This window comes from Nicotiana tomentosiformis, chromosome 4 (genome assembly GCF_000390325.3).
Source record: "Nicotiana tomentosiformis chromosome 4, ASM39032v3, whole genome shotgun sequence".
Classification (NCBI taxonomy): Eukaryota; Viridiplantae; Streptophyta; class Magnoliopsida; order Solanales; family Solanaceae; genus Nicotiana; species Nicotiana tomentosiformis.
The window spans coordinates 52,960,591-52,977,578 of NC_090815.1; the positions used below are offsets into that span (position 1 = coordinate 52,960,591).

At 40.8% G+C, this 16,988-nt stretch overlaps 1 protein-coding gene across 1 annotated transcript; it reads left to right on the forward strand.

Moving 5' to 3' along the window:
• Positions 1 to 15,847: 15,847 nt before the first annotated feature.
• On the forward strand, positions 15,848 to 16,258 carry LOC104120293 (uncharacterized). The gene has a single exon (XM_009632039.1). The coding sequence runs from the start codon at positions 15,848 to 15,850 to the stop codon at positions 16,256 to 16,258; it is 411 nt and encodes a 136-aa protein (XP_009630334.1).
• Positions 16,259 to 16,988: the final 730 nt, after the last annotated feature.

Below are 16,988 nucleotides of genomic sequence, written 5' to 3' on the forward strand. Positions count from 1 at the left end.
TATTGGAATCAATTCCATATGAAAATGCTAAGTTCTTAATCAAAAGTCAAAAAGTCAACTCATAAAGTCAACCCCGGGCCCACGTATCGGAATCCAATAAAGGTTACAAAATCCGAACACCCATTCAACCACGAGTCTAACCATACCAAATTCCGACACCAAATCGTCACTCAAATCCCCAAATTTCATTCTCCAATCCCTATCCCAAAACTCCCAAAATTCCACTTTAAAAATACATAAACTAGGTGGGAAATTCAATGGGTAATCAATATTGTTGCATAAAAATGATCAAAAGTGGCTTACCTCAAGAAATCACTCGAAACCCCTCTCAAAAATCGCCTTAATCCGAGCTTGCAAAGTCCAAAAAAGATATAAACCTCGGAACCCTTCAACTTATATTCTGTCGAGTGCTTTCGCACCTGCGGAATTGCTTCTGCTATAAAAATCCCGCTTCTGCGGAAATCACTTAAGTTCACAAGGTCTGCACATGCGCTCCAAGTTCTGCACCGCGGAAACGCTTCTGTGACCATCCATCCACTTCTGCGAAGGCATCTCATTCCTACATTCTCTGCATCTGTGGAGCCTTGCTCGCAGATGTGGAAGACCACATCAGTCGCACTTGCGGCGTCACACCTGCAGCTAATCCCCTCGCAAGTGCGATCACACCAGAAGGCAAAAATCCAGCATTGCTTCAAGTCCAACTTTTGATCCGTTGACCATCCGGAAACCACCCGAGCCCCCCGAGACCTCAACCAAACATACCAACGAACTTAGTTGAGGCCTCAAATCACATCCAACAACATCAAAAATATGAATCGTACCCCAATTCAAGCCTAATGAAACTATGAATTCCAACTTCTACGATCGATGCCAACACCTATCAAATCAAGTCCGATTGATCTCAAACTTTGCATACGAGTCATAAATGACACAACAGACCTATTCCAACTTTTGAAACCAAAATTCGAGTCTGGTAACCATAAAGTCAACTCTCGGTCAAACTTCTCAACTTTCCAACTTCTAATTTTTCCAACTTTCGCCATTTCGAGCTAAAATCAACTACGAACCTCCAAATCAATATCCGGAAACACTCCTAAGTCCAAAATTACCCTACGGAGCTATCAGAACCATCAAAACTCTATTTCGAAGTCGTTACACATAAGCAAATATCCGGTCAACTTTTTTCACCTAACTTTCCAACCTTGGAACTAAGTGTCTCAATTCATTCTGAAACATCCCCGGACCCAAACCAACTCCCCCAGCAATTCATATAAAAACAATTGAGTATAGAATAATAAGTAAATGGGGGAAAGGGGATACAATACTCAAAACGACCGGCCAGGTCGTTACATCCTCCCCCTCTTAAACAAATGTTCGTCCTCGAACGGGTCTAGAATCATACATGGAGTCTCAAATAGGCATGGATTTCTGCTCCGCATCTCTCGCTCGGTCTCCCAAGTAGCCTCCTCGACTGGCTGACCTCTCCACTGCACCTTCACTGAAGCTATGCTCTTTGACCTTAACTTTCGAACCTACTGATCCAAATTGGCCATCGGCTCCACATCATAAGTCAAATTACCATCCAACTGAATTGTACTGAAGTCCAAAATATGAGATGGATCACCGACATACTTCCGAAGCATCGAAACATGAAACACTGGATGAACACTCGACAGAGTAGACGGAAATGCAAGCATATATGCCACCTCTACAATCCTCTCAAGCACTTCAAAAGGTCCAATATACCGAGGGCTCAACTTGCCCTTCTTCCCGAACCTCGTAACACCCTTCATTGGAGAAACACTGAGCAGTACCTTCTCCCCAACCATGTAAGCAACATCACGAACCTTTCGATCGGCGTAGCTCTTCTGTCTAGATTGTGTCATGCGAAGACGATCCTGACTCAATCTAACCTTGTCCAAAGCATCCTGAACCAAGTCAGCACTTAATAGCCTAGCCTCACCCGGCTCGAACCAACCTACCGGAGACCGACACCGTCTCCCATACAAAGCCTCATACGGATCCATCTGAATGCTTGATTGGTAGTTGTTGTTATAGGCAAACTCTGCAAGCAGTAGAAACTGATCCCAAGAACCACCGAAATCTATGACACAAGCGCGTAGCATATCCTCCAATATCTGAATAGTGCACTCGGACTGTCTATCCGTCTGAGGATGGAATGTTGTACTCAACTCAACATGTGTGCCCAACTCTCACTACACTGCTATCCAAAACTGCGATGTAAACTATGTGCCCCAATCTGAAATGATGGACATTGGCACACCGTGAAGGCGAACAACCTTGCGGATGTAGATCTCAGCCAACCACTTCGAAGAATAAGTAGTCTGAACTGTAATTAAATGCGGGGACTTGGTCAACGGGTCCACAATCACCCAAATAGCATCAAACTTCCTCGAAGTCTGTGGTAGCCCAACGATGAAATCCCTGGTGATACGCTCCCATTTTCACTCCGAAATCTCAAGCCTCTGAAGCAATCTGCCCGGTCTCTAATGCTCATACTTCACCTGCTGACAATTTAGGAACTGAGCTACAAACAACATTATATCCTTCTTCATCCTCCTCCACCAATAGTGATGCCTCAAGTCCTGATATATCTTCATGGCACCCAGATGAATGGAATATCACAAACTGTGGGCCTCCTCAAGAATCAACTCACGTAGCCCATCTACATTGGGCACACAAATCCGAACCTACATCCTCAACACCCCATCATCCCTAATAGTAAACACCGTGCTTAACTGTGTCCTTACGGACAAGAATATGGAGATCATTATACTGACGCTCTCTGATGCGATCATATAAGGAAGACCGAGAAACTACACAAGCTAGAACCCGACTGGCTCCGAAACATCTAATCTCACGAACTAAATGTCCATGGCCTGAACATCTGATGCAAGCAGTCTCTCGCCAATAGGAATAAAAGCAAGGCTACCCATACTTACTGCTTTCCTACTCAAGGCATCGGCCACCACATTGGCCTTTCCGGGATGATAAAGAATGGTAATGTCATAGTCCTTTAGCAGCTCCAACCATCTCCGCTGCCTAAAGTTTAGATCTTTTTGTTTGAACAAGTGTTGGAGACTCCGATGATCCGTAAATACTTCACAAGACGCACCGTATAGATAGTGCCTCCAAATCTTCAATGCATGAACGATGGCTACCAACTCCAAATCATGAACAGGGTAGTTCTTCTCATAGGGCTTCAATTGACGCGAAGCATAAGCAATCACTCTACCCTCTTGCATCAAGACACACCCAATATCGATCCGAGAAGCATCACAGTACACTGTATAAGAGCCTGATGCTGAAGGCAAAACTAGCACTGGAGTTGTGGTCAAGGCAGTCTTGAGCTTCTGAAAGCTTTCCTCACACTCATCCGACCACCTGAATGGAGCACCCTTCTACATCAATATGGTCAAAAGCGCTGCAATGGATGAGAAACCCTCTACAAAGAGACGATAATATCCGGCCAAGACGAGAAACTCCGAATCTCCATGGCTGAAGATGGTCTGGGCCAACTCTGAACCGCCTCTATCTTCTTTGGATCTACCTTAATCCCTGCACTGGACACCACGTGTCCCAAGGCCACTGAACTGAGCCAAAACTCACAATTGTAGAACTTGGAATAATGCTTCTCCTCCATCAACCTCTGTAGTACAATCCTCAAATGTTGTGCATGCTCCTCCTGGATACGTGAGTATACCAGGATATCATCAATGAATACTATGACAAACGAATCAAGATATGATCGAAATACATTATTAATCAGATGCATGAATGTTGTTGCGGTATTGGTCAGCCCAAAAGACATCACAAGGAACTCATAGTGACCGTAGCAGGTCCTGAATGCCGACTTCAGAATATCCGAATCTCGAATCTTCAACAGGTGATACCTAGACCTCAAATCAATCTTAGAGAACACCCTTACTCCTTGAAGTTGGTCAAATAGATCATCAAAGTGCGGCAAAGGATACTTGTTCTTGATTGTAACTTAGTTCAACTACCTATAGTCGATGCACATCCGCATAGTACCATCCTTCTTCTTCACAAACAGAACCGGTGAACCCCAAGGCGACACACTAGGCCTAATAAACCCCTTATCAAAAAGCTCCTGAAGTTGTTCTTTCAACTCCTTCAACTCTGTTGGTGCCATACGATACGGAGGAATAGAAATGGGCTGAATGCTCGGCACCAAGTCAATACCAAAGTCAATGTCCCTGTTGGGTGGCATGCCCGGTAGGTCTGCAGGGAACACATCCGGAATGTCTCGCACTACCGAAAAAGAATCAATAGTAGGAGTATCAGAACCAACATCCCACACAAAGGCCAAATATGATAGACACCCCTTCCCAACCATCCATTGGGCCTTCAAATATGAAATCACCCTGCTGGGAACATAATCTAGAGAACCTCTCCACTCGATCCTTGGCAACCCCGGCATCGCCAATATCACAGTCTTAGCGTGATAATCCAGAATAGCATGACATGGAGACAGCCAATCCATACCCAAAATTACGTCGAAATCGGCCATACTATGCAATAAGAGATCAACTCTAGTCTCCAATCCCCAAATAGTCACCACACACGATCGATACACATGGTCCACAATAATAATATCGCCCACCGAGATAGATACATGAGCAGGTGAAACTAAGGACTCATAGGGTATATCTAAATAAAGAGAAAAATATGATGATACATACGAATAAGTGGAACCAGGGTTAAATAATATAGAAGCATCCATGTGGCATACTGAGACAATACATGTGATCACTGTGTCTGAATCAACGACCTCTGGCCTGGCAGGAATAGCATAGAATCGAGCCTGATCGCTACCTAATCGGCCTCCACCTCTAGGGCGACCTCTAGCTGCCTGAACCCCACTCCGAGCTAGGTAAGCGGGTGGTGAAGTAACTGGTGTGGAAGTCATAGCCTGACTGCTCTGCTAAACTGGACCTCCTATAAGGCGGGGACAATGCCTCTTCACATGACCAAACTCTTCACACTCAAAACAACTCCACTCCAATAATAGCGGCAAGTACTGAAGCGGACCCCAAGAACATGAATAACCACTAGAGAAACCTGGTGCAAATGAACCCTCAACTGAAGGACCATGAGATGAACTATGAGCTGGGAGTCCGTTGAGAGATGACTGACTCGAGCGAGCACTGTATGAACCATGGCTTGCTGATGCGCCACGATGAGTCGGGCGAACCATCTGAGCGGGCCTATAAGGACGACCCCTGCTGTGCTGGGACTGGCCCCTAGAAGAAACTCCGCAGAAACCACCTGATCCACGAGGCCTCTTGGCCTCACTCTCCTAACGCTTCTGACTACGAACCAGCTTTAGCCTCCGAGAAATATCAACAACCTCGTCGAACATAGCACACAACACATTCTCTCGAGTCATAACAAAGCGCAATCCATAGTTGAGGCTATCAATGAACCTCCTAATCCTTTCCCTCTCTGTGGGAACCAACCAAACTGTGTGATGAGCCAACTCTAAAAATATCATCTCGTACTGGGTCACAGACATGCCCTCCTAGCGTAGCTGCTCAAACTGCCTACGCAACTCCTCCCTACGGGTCGGTGGCACAAACTTCTCCAATAAGAGAACGGATAATCATGCCATAAAAGTGGTGCAGCACCAATTGGCCTTCTCCTTTCATAGGTCTCCCACCATCTAATGACAGCCCCCGATAGTTAAAAAGTAGTAAATGAGACACCACTAGTCTCCAGAATACCCGTCGTGCAAAGAATTCACTAGCACCTATCCAAGAAGTCCTGAGCATCCTTTGACTCAGCCCCACTGAATGATGGAGGCTTGAGCCTCCCAAATCTCTCTAGTCCTTTCTGCTCCTCATCACTCATAACGAGACCCACCTGGGCCTGAGGAACTGCAACTGGCTAGGCTAGTAGTACCCCCTCTATCTGAATTCCCTGCACCACCTACTCTGGGGTACGGGCGGCAGGAGTCTGAGTAACTCCCCCGGCCTGAGAAGTGGCTGGTGTGGCCTGAACTAAAATTGCATGAGCAAGGCTAGTGCAAATAGTCAATATCTAGGCCAAAGTCTTCTGAAGGCTTGGATTCACAATAGGCACAGTCGGTGCCTGAGCTGGCCCTATCGGCTCAACCACAGTTGGAATCTGCTCATGTGCTAGAGCAACTAGTGGGTCTACAGGTGCTGCTCTAGCTGTTGTACGAGCTGTACCTCGGCCTCTACCACGGCCCTAGCCTCTCGTGGCCCTAGCTAGAGGTACTGGTGGCCATCCGCCCGATTCGGTAGCATGGGTCCTCACCATCTGTGAGATAATAGAGTAATAAAATTTTAGTTTCCGGAACCAACAAATTCACACGACAAGAATACAAGAATGTGAAACTTTCCTAAGGGTTTGGTAGCCTCTAGAAGATAAGTACAAACGTCTCTGTATCGATCCGCAAGACTCTACTAAGCATGCTCATGGCTTGTGAGACCTATGTAACCTAGGCTCTAATACCAACTTGTCATGACCCCAAATCACAAGTGTCGTGATGGCACCTATCGCGATACTAGGGAAGCCGATAACTCACTAATACAGGCATCTTTAATTAAAAATATACTGAAATAGGATTTAAGTAAATAAAATTCCATAAAAACTGGATGAAAACACCGCAACTCAATACAGAATTTCCCCAAAATTTGGGTTTCACGGAGTACATGAGAATCTATACAATAACACGGTCTAACAACTAAAACACTATCTAGGAAGGTAGAATAGTATAAACAAAACTAAAAGGTAAAGGAGGAGAGTCAAGGTTTGCGGACGCCAAGGCAGCTACCTCAATAATCTCCGACTGATGAAGCTCCAGAAATCAGCAACCACCGTGCTCGGAAATACTTGGATCTACACGCGAAGTGTAGAGTATAGCATGGGTACAACCAACTCAATAAGTAACAAGTCTAACCTTTGGGCTGAAATAGGTGACGAACTCGAAAAATACAATCCAAATACAAAATTAAATAGTGCGGAAATCTGACAGAAAATATGACAATAATATCTTAGAGAAACTCATTATCTGCAGGTACTAGTACAGAAATGTAGACATGCTTCTAGGTTTAACAGTTAAGCTCAATACAGATAAAATATGCCAAGTCTGAATGATATAAGGAATATGAAATGTCTATATCTACGTGACAATATACATATCGTATGTGATACAACACAATGAAAGCCTCGTGTACTCACACTCTCAAGGTACTCAACCTGACTATCACAATTCTCACTCATCACACTCAATCTCTCGGCACTGTACGGTACCCGCTGCGGTGTGCAGCCCGATCCCATCATAAATCAACAGAACCTTCGCTCACTGCTGGTATGTCAAACTCCGGAGGGGCGGATCCTGCCCAAGCGCTAATAAATCTTGTTGCGGCGTATAACTCGATTCCATAATGAATCAATAATGCCTGTTTCGGCGTGCAGCCCGATCCCATCATGAGTCAATAGTACCCGATATGGCGTGCATGTTGATCCCATCAATATCACTCATAAACAGGCTCTCGGCCTCACTCGGTCATCAATCTCTCCAGTCTCTCGAGCTCACAACACTCATGCCAAGCAGCCCAAATCAATGATACATGATGTGAAAATATATGGTAATAGAGACGGAGATATGATATACAATGATGAATGCGACTGAGTACATAACTGCAACTAAGGAAATAACTCAACAGCAAAGAACGACAGTTATGGGTCCTAATAACACCAGCACATAGCCTAAACATGATTTCCAACATAAATCATGGCTCAAGGGCTCTAACACATAGAGTACAGTAATAATATTCAGATAAGATGACTACACAGTTGTACGGAGTCAACTGAATCACAATTACTATGGTGCACGCCCACACGCCCATCACCTAGCATGCGTTTCATATCAACACCAATCACATAACACATAAATTTCAAGGATTCATACCCTCATAACCAAGTTTAGAAGTGTTACTTACCTCAAACCGTGCGAATCTTTACTCCAATAAGCCCTTGCCTCGCGAATCGGCCTCTGAACGCCTCGAATCTAGCCACAAATAATTCGATACAATCAACTCAAGCTATTGGAATCAATTCCATATGAAAATGCTAAGTTCTTAATCAAAAGTCAAAATGTCAAATCAAAAAGTCAACCCCGGGCCCACGTCTCGGAATCCAATAAAAGTTACAAAATCCGAGCACCCAATTAACCACGAGTCCAACAATACGAAATTCCGACACCAAATCGTCACTCAAATCCCCAAATTTCATTCTCCAATCTGTAGACCAAAACGCCCAAAATTCCACCTTAAAACACATAAACTAGGTGGAAAATTCAATGGGTAATCAATATTGTTGCATAACAATGATCAAAAGTCGCTTATCTCAAGAAATCACTCGAAACACCTCTCAAAACTTGCCTTAATCCGAGCTTGCAAAGTCCAAAAATGATTAAAACTTCGGAACCCTTCAACTTATATTATGCCCAGTGCTTTCGCACATGCGGGTCAAAACTCTGCACCTGTGGAATTGCTTCTGCGATAAAAATTCCGCTTCTGCAGAAATTGCTTAAGTCCAAAAGGTTCGCACCTACGCTCCAAGTTCCGCACCTGCGGAAACGCTTTTGCGACCATCCATCCGATTCTGCGAAGGCATCTCGCTCCCCCATTCTCCGCATCTGCAGAGCCTTGCTTGTAGATGCGGAAGACCTCTCGCACCTGCGACACACCTCAGGCCAGCCTAGCTCCACTTCTGCACCACATCAGCCGCACCTGCGACTAATCCCCTCGCAGTTGCGATCACACCAGAAGGAAAAACTCCAGCATTGCTTCAAGTCAAACTTTTTATCCGTTAACCATCCGGAATCCACCCGAGGCTCCCGGGACTTTAACCAAACATACCAACAGGTCCTAACACACGATACGAACTTAGTCGAGGCCTCAAATTTCATGCAACAACATCAAAAACATGAATCGCACCCCAATTCAATCCTAATGAAAACTATGAATTTCAACTTCTACGATCGATGCCGACACCTATCAAATCAAGTCCAATTGACCTCAAAATTTGCACACAGTCATAAATGACACAACGGACCCATTCTAACTTTCAGAACCAAAATCCGAGTCCAGTAACCACAAAGTCAACTCTCGGTCAAACTTCTCAACATTCAACTTCCAATTTATCCAACTTTCGCCATTTCAAGCCAAAATCAACTACGGACCTCCAAATCAATATCCTGACACACTCCTAAGTCCAAAACTACCCTATAGAGATTTTGGAATCATCAAAACCCTAGAGTCATTTATACATAAGTCAATATTCAGTCAACTCTTTCAACTTAAGCTTTTAACCTTGGAACTAAGTGTCCCAATTCATTCTGAAACATCTCCGGACCCAAACCAACTCCCTCGGCAAGTCACATAATAATAATTGAGCATAGAATAAGCAATAAATGGGAGAACGGGGCTACAACACACAAAACGCCCGGCCGGGTCGTTGCAAAATATGAGTGTTGATTCCAAAGCAATAAAAATTGTTGAATGTCGTAGTAATGCTGATTTGAAAGTCCGCGGTTAAGATGTACCTTAGTAATTAGAAAGTCACTCCTCTGTCAGTCAGGGAAGAGTCATGGTAGCTTAGTTTGTTGTCTTTTCTTCTTCTTTTTGTGTTATCGGACCCTTCTATTCTTTATTCAATAAAATATAGCTAGTCATGTTGTGTCCATTTTGTGCATAGTTCTTTTCTCGCTAGTTCTAGTGACATGAAATGCATGCGAAATTTTTGGCCGGATTTTAGAAAATTGATCTAGTTTTGAATTGGATAAAAGAGAGAGAGAGAGAGAGAGAGAGAGAGAGAGAGAGAGAGAGAGAGAGAGAGAGAGAGACACTTTTGATGATTAATGAAGAGTTGAAACACTTCGAAAATAAGCATGAACCAAGTTTTTATGGAACCAAAGTAGTCATACCCATGGAGGTTAAAGATCTCTACCTTTGAATCGTTGATAAAAATCAAACTTAAGGATGATCGGACAGGTTGAAGTATGTTTAGCACTGAGAGATAGAAAGTATTTTTCAAAAGAAGAAGTATTCCAGACAGCTTGAAGCAGATCAGTTAGTGTTGAAATGCATCCTTCTACACGAAGACAAAAGCCAGGAAAAGGTCACCCAAATTTGCAAGGGTTATTCACTACGAGAAAAGTATTGCTCATACAGCTTTACACTGAACAAGACCAAGAAAGCAAACATGTCCATCAATGTCATGATTGTGAAGAGATAATATGTTTGCCGTTCTCGAGGCTGGTAGACCCTTTTTTTTTCCTACCCAAACACTTAATACCATTTGTTACCCCTTTTGAGCCTATATCATAATCTTTGACCCCCCCCCTCCCCCTTTCTTGGAATCAAGTCCAAAGTGAAGAGTCAAAAAAAAAAGGAAAAGAAAGAAAATAGTAAAAAGTTCCATGCCCCTAGAAAATACGAGATGGGGAAATTATTCAAAAAAAGGATAGAAGAAGGAAGAAAAAAATGAACGAAAAAAAAAAGAGATGAAAAAAGAAAAAAAGGGAGGAAAAATGATGAAAACAGAAAACGAAACAACAAATGTTTAGGTTAGATGTATGAACTACGCTTAACCTGATTCTTTTAAAGGATACGAAGGCAGCCTTACTCTAAGGTTCGGTCCAAACAAATAAGAATTCAAAAAAAAGACCTGTATTTGAAACTGGGGCCAATAGTTTTATTTTAAATTTGAAAAAGTCAATTCCAAGAGTTGTAAGTGACAACCCCATCACAATGAGTCAATTTTGAGCCTTCATGCTGCCCTTTCTTCTTACCCATATCTAAAAGCCTTTCAAATAAAGACCTCTTAATCAGTGTCAAGAATGCCAAGAGAAACATGCAATGATCAATAGTTGTCACACGACATAAAACACTAGTTGCTCCCACAAGAAAGAAAAGAAAGAAAAAAAAGATTCAAAAAAAAAGAGAAAAATGAGAGAGCTTACTAGTGAAAATCCTCACGGTCACTATAAAACAATGGTAAGTACAGATAAATAAATAAGAGAGGCATGTTGGTGAAAACTCCTCGGAGCACCACTAGTCGAAGGTGAGCATATCGTTTGATGCAAAGAATTGTTACAAAAGAAGCCCGACTTCAAAGGCCATTGGAATGGTAAAAGAAAAGATTAGATCAGTTTGATAGATCAGGCCGTTGAGTCCAAAATGCATGTCATGATCATTAAGGCTAGTTATTGAAAAAAAAAAACTCTTCTCTATCCTTCCTAACAAGGGCATTTCTTGTTAATATTGTTTCTTTGCATTATTATGTCCTTCGCTCTAAGTCAGTCCTTGTCAAAACAAACAAGAAAAGATTTCAAAATTTGCTACTAGCTTTTAAGTTGCACAAAGTAAATTTGGCCAGCACACTCAGTTGTTACAGTCAACATGTCTTGAAGATTCGTGCAATACGAAGGTTTTCCCAAAAGATGCTCATGTCGGCCTATTTGTATAAGGTAAGCAAAGAAAAGACCGCAAGGTTAATCATGGATTTTCTATAGTACTGAACAAAGACTATAAGATGTGCACGTCATGCAAAATACACACACCCAGTTGTGATTCTCTCTGACAGACAAAGTGCTCAAAAAGTAAAAGTCATCCAAGATATCAAAAAGGTCACCTAAGCAAAGATTTCCTTTTGGGAGGCTGATTGAGCCACAAACACAAATGATACCATCAAATCCCAACAAAAATTAAAGGCACGGTAAGACAAGCTTTTCAGACAAAAGAAATACAATACAATATCAAATTTCTCAATTACTTTCAAAAATCACGATATAAACCAATCAATATTTATATATGAGAGCTAATGCATGAGTCTAGGATGCATGTGCATGCTCATGATCTAATCCCAACACCTCAAAGTACCAATCCATATGTTCGACACTGGCCAAGTGTACAAAATAAGCATCAATCTAGGTGTTTGCACTCACAAGACCCAAAGTAATATGGGTAATCACCCGAATCCGGGGGACGGATCCATATTGAGGCACTATTGCAGCATGCAACCTGATTCACTAATAATATTGTAATCCATAAGCAATATCCACTCGTAATGTCCTTAGTGCCAAAATCCTCAATTTTCCTCAATATCCAACTCTCCAACTCATGTATATTCATATGAGATGATGAGATAAAGTCTCACCAGGATATAGTACTAACAATGTGGTGAATATTAATGTAAATAAGAGATGGCTATGACTAATCATGCAATTTAACTTTTCATAACAATTCAACATGTTCATTTTATATTCTTAAGTCCGATCATGATATCAAGCATGAGCTACCAAAGCTAATAATCACTAAACCATAAGTCAAGTAACGCTAGAATATGACTACGGCCAAATCAACAAGCCAAAACCCTAATATAGTTTCTACTCATAAATAAGCTTCATCACAGAGTCATAAAATCAATGAAATAGGGATAGACAATTCACATAGTCCCGATAAGGAAATATAAATGCCTAACTCTATTTGGCTACTGTCATAACCTAGCTACGCATATATGCTCGTCACGTCGCATATATGTGGCACCTAAATCATATAGCAAGTAGCAAATAAATCATATATGGGAATAATTTTCTCTTACAAGAATAGACAAGAGACTTGCCTCCACCCGAGAATACCTTCAACCTTCCAAAACAGCTTTTCCCTTCAAATCCACCTCTAAATAAGTCGAATCTAGTAAAATATTACGTAATAAAGTCAAATAATGCTATAGAAATCAACTTCAAACAATAAAACTCCAATCTTTGATCAAATCTCAAAAGGTCAATAAAAGCCAACTCGAGCTCACATGGTCAAAACCCAAGTCTAGGGGTAAATCCCAACAACCCATAATCCCGTGAGTCCAAATATGTGATTACATTCCAAAATCAAGTCTAAATCAGCCTTCAAATCACCAAAAGATACTCTCTTAAGTTGTAGATAGAAATCCCAAATTCTCTTGTTCAAATCTATGTTTTGATGTTAGATGTAGTGATAATTCCATATATATAATTCATAGATTTAATTTAGAATCACTTACCCCAAGATTGTGTATGAATCCTTAGCCTCAAAATTCTCAAAATGAGCTCTTTTGGGAAATAAAATAAAAAAACCAGACCTTAAATAATCCATGTAGAAAATCTGCCCAAGCGCCACGAAAACAATTATGTCGATCACATAACTGATCCACGGTCCGCGAAATACGTCGCACAATGAAACATACCCAACTCTCCGACCATCGCGAAATCGACAATGCGAGCCACAGATCCATTTTGTAGTCCACAAAACTCACCGCGAAAATGCCCAGTCCAAAACTCCTCAACGACCGTGAAACCACTATGCGGCCTGCAGATCCAATTTGAGGTCCGCAAAACCCTTCATGGAAACAACCAGACAACATCTAATTTTTGAAATCTTGCTCCGGATACGCCAAAACTCACCCGAACATACGTCAAAGTTCAAAATCACCGTGAGAACCTGTAGGAACTCTCAAATCCCGATTCCGAGGTCACTTACTCAAAAGTCAAATCTTGGTCAAATCTTATAACTTAAAGCTTCCAAGAAGAAAGCTAAGTGTTCCAATTTACTCCCAAGCCTTTCCGCAACCAAACTAATTATTCTCGCAAGTCACACAAAAAAAATCAAAAGAAACTACGTGAAGTATCATATAAGCAAACGGGGTTCTAATCTCAAAACGACCGATCGAGCCGTTACATTTACGTGCATTATTTTTTTGCATTATGGTGGCTAACTCTGCTATTATTGTATGTAGCAATATTTATTATCTTTAAATGCAAAATTCCGATTGGTTCATAGGTACAAGGTGCACACGATAGTGAAGGGTAATACCGGTGACACTGTGTTTGTATTGTTCAACGACGATATTGAAAAGTTAGTTGGTTTATTTGCACACAAACTATTCAACCGATTTGATTCAATTGGTGAAGGTTTGCCTGTCCAGATTAGCTCACTTATTGGGAGAGATATGGTATCTAAATTAAACAAGTATAGCTTTGTGGATGAGTATGATAGTTTTCCAGTTACAAAAGCGTTTGTGCCAGACAATAAGCCGGATGTTAGTTACTTGATTAGTGAAAAGGGACATGTGATTCGAAAATATTATTTTATGTTTTGTTAATTCGTTAATACACTGTGTTTGTTACAGTAATTCTAACATTCACATATTTCAAATTCTTGTTTAGCAGAAAGTCCCATTTTATGTGGCAAGCCAATGAATGCCGATGTTGATCAGGGATTAAACGTATTACTATATTTCAGTAAATATATTTTTTTTAAAATTATGCCATTAAATGATATAATATAACAGGTACTAAAAACATATGTTGGGTCATCCAATGTGCTATCTAAAGTTGCTAACGATCATTTGGACACTGCGGCTGTTGTCAGGAAACGGAAAATGTTGATCATCTCCGACAAAGATTGAGAGCATTTGTGTGCAAATTGGTTTGGCATAAATATAAAATGTAAAAGTTGGAGGAGGTGCAAAAATCTTTATCAAGATGGTTACATTGATGTACATGTGCAAGAGAAACCATATAACATTCCAACAGGCAACCAAAAAAGAGTGACTAACCGATCACAAAGGCTAACAAACGTAATTGATGGAAACCTTCTTGGATATGCAAATCCTGTAGGATTTGCTTTAACAGTTGTAAATGTTAGATCTACGTTTATTTGAATGATGCAAAATAACACATCTTTTATAAATAGAAAAACTCCTGAAGTAATGGAAAGGAAGTATCGAAGATTTGAGACGAAAAAGGAAGGAGTAGCGAAAATCCGAAGGAAAAATCAATCAAGGATTTGATAGAAGATTAATGGAGGATATTAGAGGAAGGACCTAAATTAAAGGAAGTCAAGATTACGAAGTTATGCACTGAAGATTCCTCCATCAAAGGTAGACAATTAAGAGCCGGAATCAAGGGATCTGAATTGATTCATCAAATAACAGGAATATCTTCTTAGCAAAGGAAAAGTCCAATCAAGACCACAAGTCAAGGAAAATCAACAGAAGTAACATCTTATTTTTGGAAAGAATCACTCTACGATTCCTTTCAAGGATCAACTCCCTTGGATTTGCAATCTCTCAAGATTCACGAGACAAGAAGATCTCGCGGAGTATATATATATATATATATATAGCCTTGAAGAAATATACTTTGATCATACCAACTCCGTACTCTTTATTCTACTCTAAAACAAGCATTGTAATCTTAAGCAAAGTTTACTCTGTAATTAGTAGAGAGAAGAAAGAGAGAAAAACATTGATGAGGCATTGTATCTAAAATATCAACAGTGTACTTAGATTAAAAAGTGAGTTGGTGTTCGAAGATAACATCAACACAATTGTACGAAACTATTCAAGGAGCTTTGGATAGAGAACACCCTTGCAACCCAAGGGGACTGGAGTAGGATTCACATTGAATCCGAACCAGTATAAAATTTGGGTGTCTTTAATTCTTGCACTTTACTTCTTCTTTCAGTTATATTCTGTCTTTATTTTTAGTCGACTAATTGGTAAACTAGTCAACTACTTAGAATACAAAAAGAAAAATCGACAATTCACCCCCTCTTCCCCGTACTTTCATTTAGTATCTGAGCAGGTCTCACATATTTATCTTTTGCTTAACAACTAGTGAGAAAATATCATGTCAAATCAAGTAACTATTAGAGCACTCTTTCAAGAAAGGACATCGCAAGTAAGGACACCATATTTCAATCGATAGCACTTCTCTCATTGGAAGGTGCGCATGAAATTTTATGCAAAGTCCTATGATGTCAAAGTATGGCGTGTTTTCAAAAAGGGAAACTATCCACTTCTAGCAGCAGGACAACCACCCGCTGATGCTGAAGATATAGATGTCTACTCTGACGACCAAATAGATGTTGTTCAAGTTAATGTTAAGGCACAAAACTTGGTCTATAATGCTATAAGTGGAGAAGAATATGAGAAAATTTCAAGCTATGATACCGCCAAGGAAATGTGGGACAAACTGAAAGTCACTTATGAAGGAACTAGCAAAGTGAAAGAAACACGGATAAATTTATTGGTTCACGACTATGAACTCTTCCAAATGAAAGAAGGTGAATCCATTGAGGAAATGTTTGCAAGATTCAGCAAAATCATTGGCGATCTAAAAGCCTTTGGTAAACAGTGGTGAGCAGGTTCGAAAAATCGTAAGAAGTTTAATTGCCTACCACATGGCAGACAAACGTAGCTGCACATGAATCTCAAGATTTGGATAAACTGTCATATGATGAACTACATGGAGATCTCATAGCATTTAAGAAAACACATCTCAAGAAAATGCGTCAGGAAGAGAAGAAAAAAATAACCGCTTTCAAAACTACAACTGAAGGACCTGAGAACGATATTGATGATGACGCAGAAGCTCTTGAAGAAGAAATTGCCATGGTGTCGAGAAATATGAATGGTTTGATGAGAAGATACAGTAACACAAAAAAGGGAAGGATGACATCTAAAAGATCCAGACAATACAATGAACAAGACAAAAATGATGGAAAATATTTTGAATGTGGAAGGTATGGCCATGTTCAAGCTGAATGTCCGGATCTTAAAACAAATGTCTCCAGAGAGTTCAATAAAAATAAATCATTCAGAAGATGGAGTGATGAAGATAGCTCTGAACATGAAGAAATAGCAAACCTGTGTTTCATGACTATTTTGAAAAATGATACAAACAAATACTCTGGTTGTTGGACTGATGAAGATGCATCAGATGATGACTGCAAAGAAGATGCTAAAAATTGCTTCATGGCACGAGGTGAAACAAGTGAGGTAAGAACCTATAATTGTGATAGATGTAACAAATTACAGGATATTCTTGATCTTACCCTAAATGAGTCTCAAAAAAATGCTAAATAAATTAA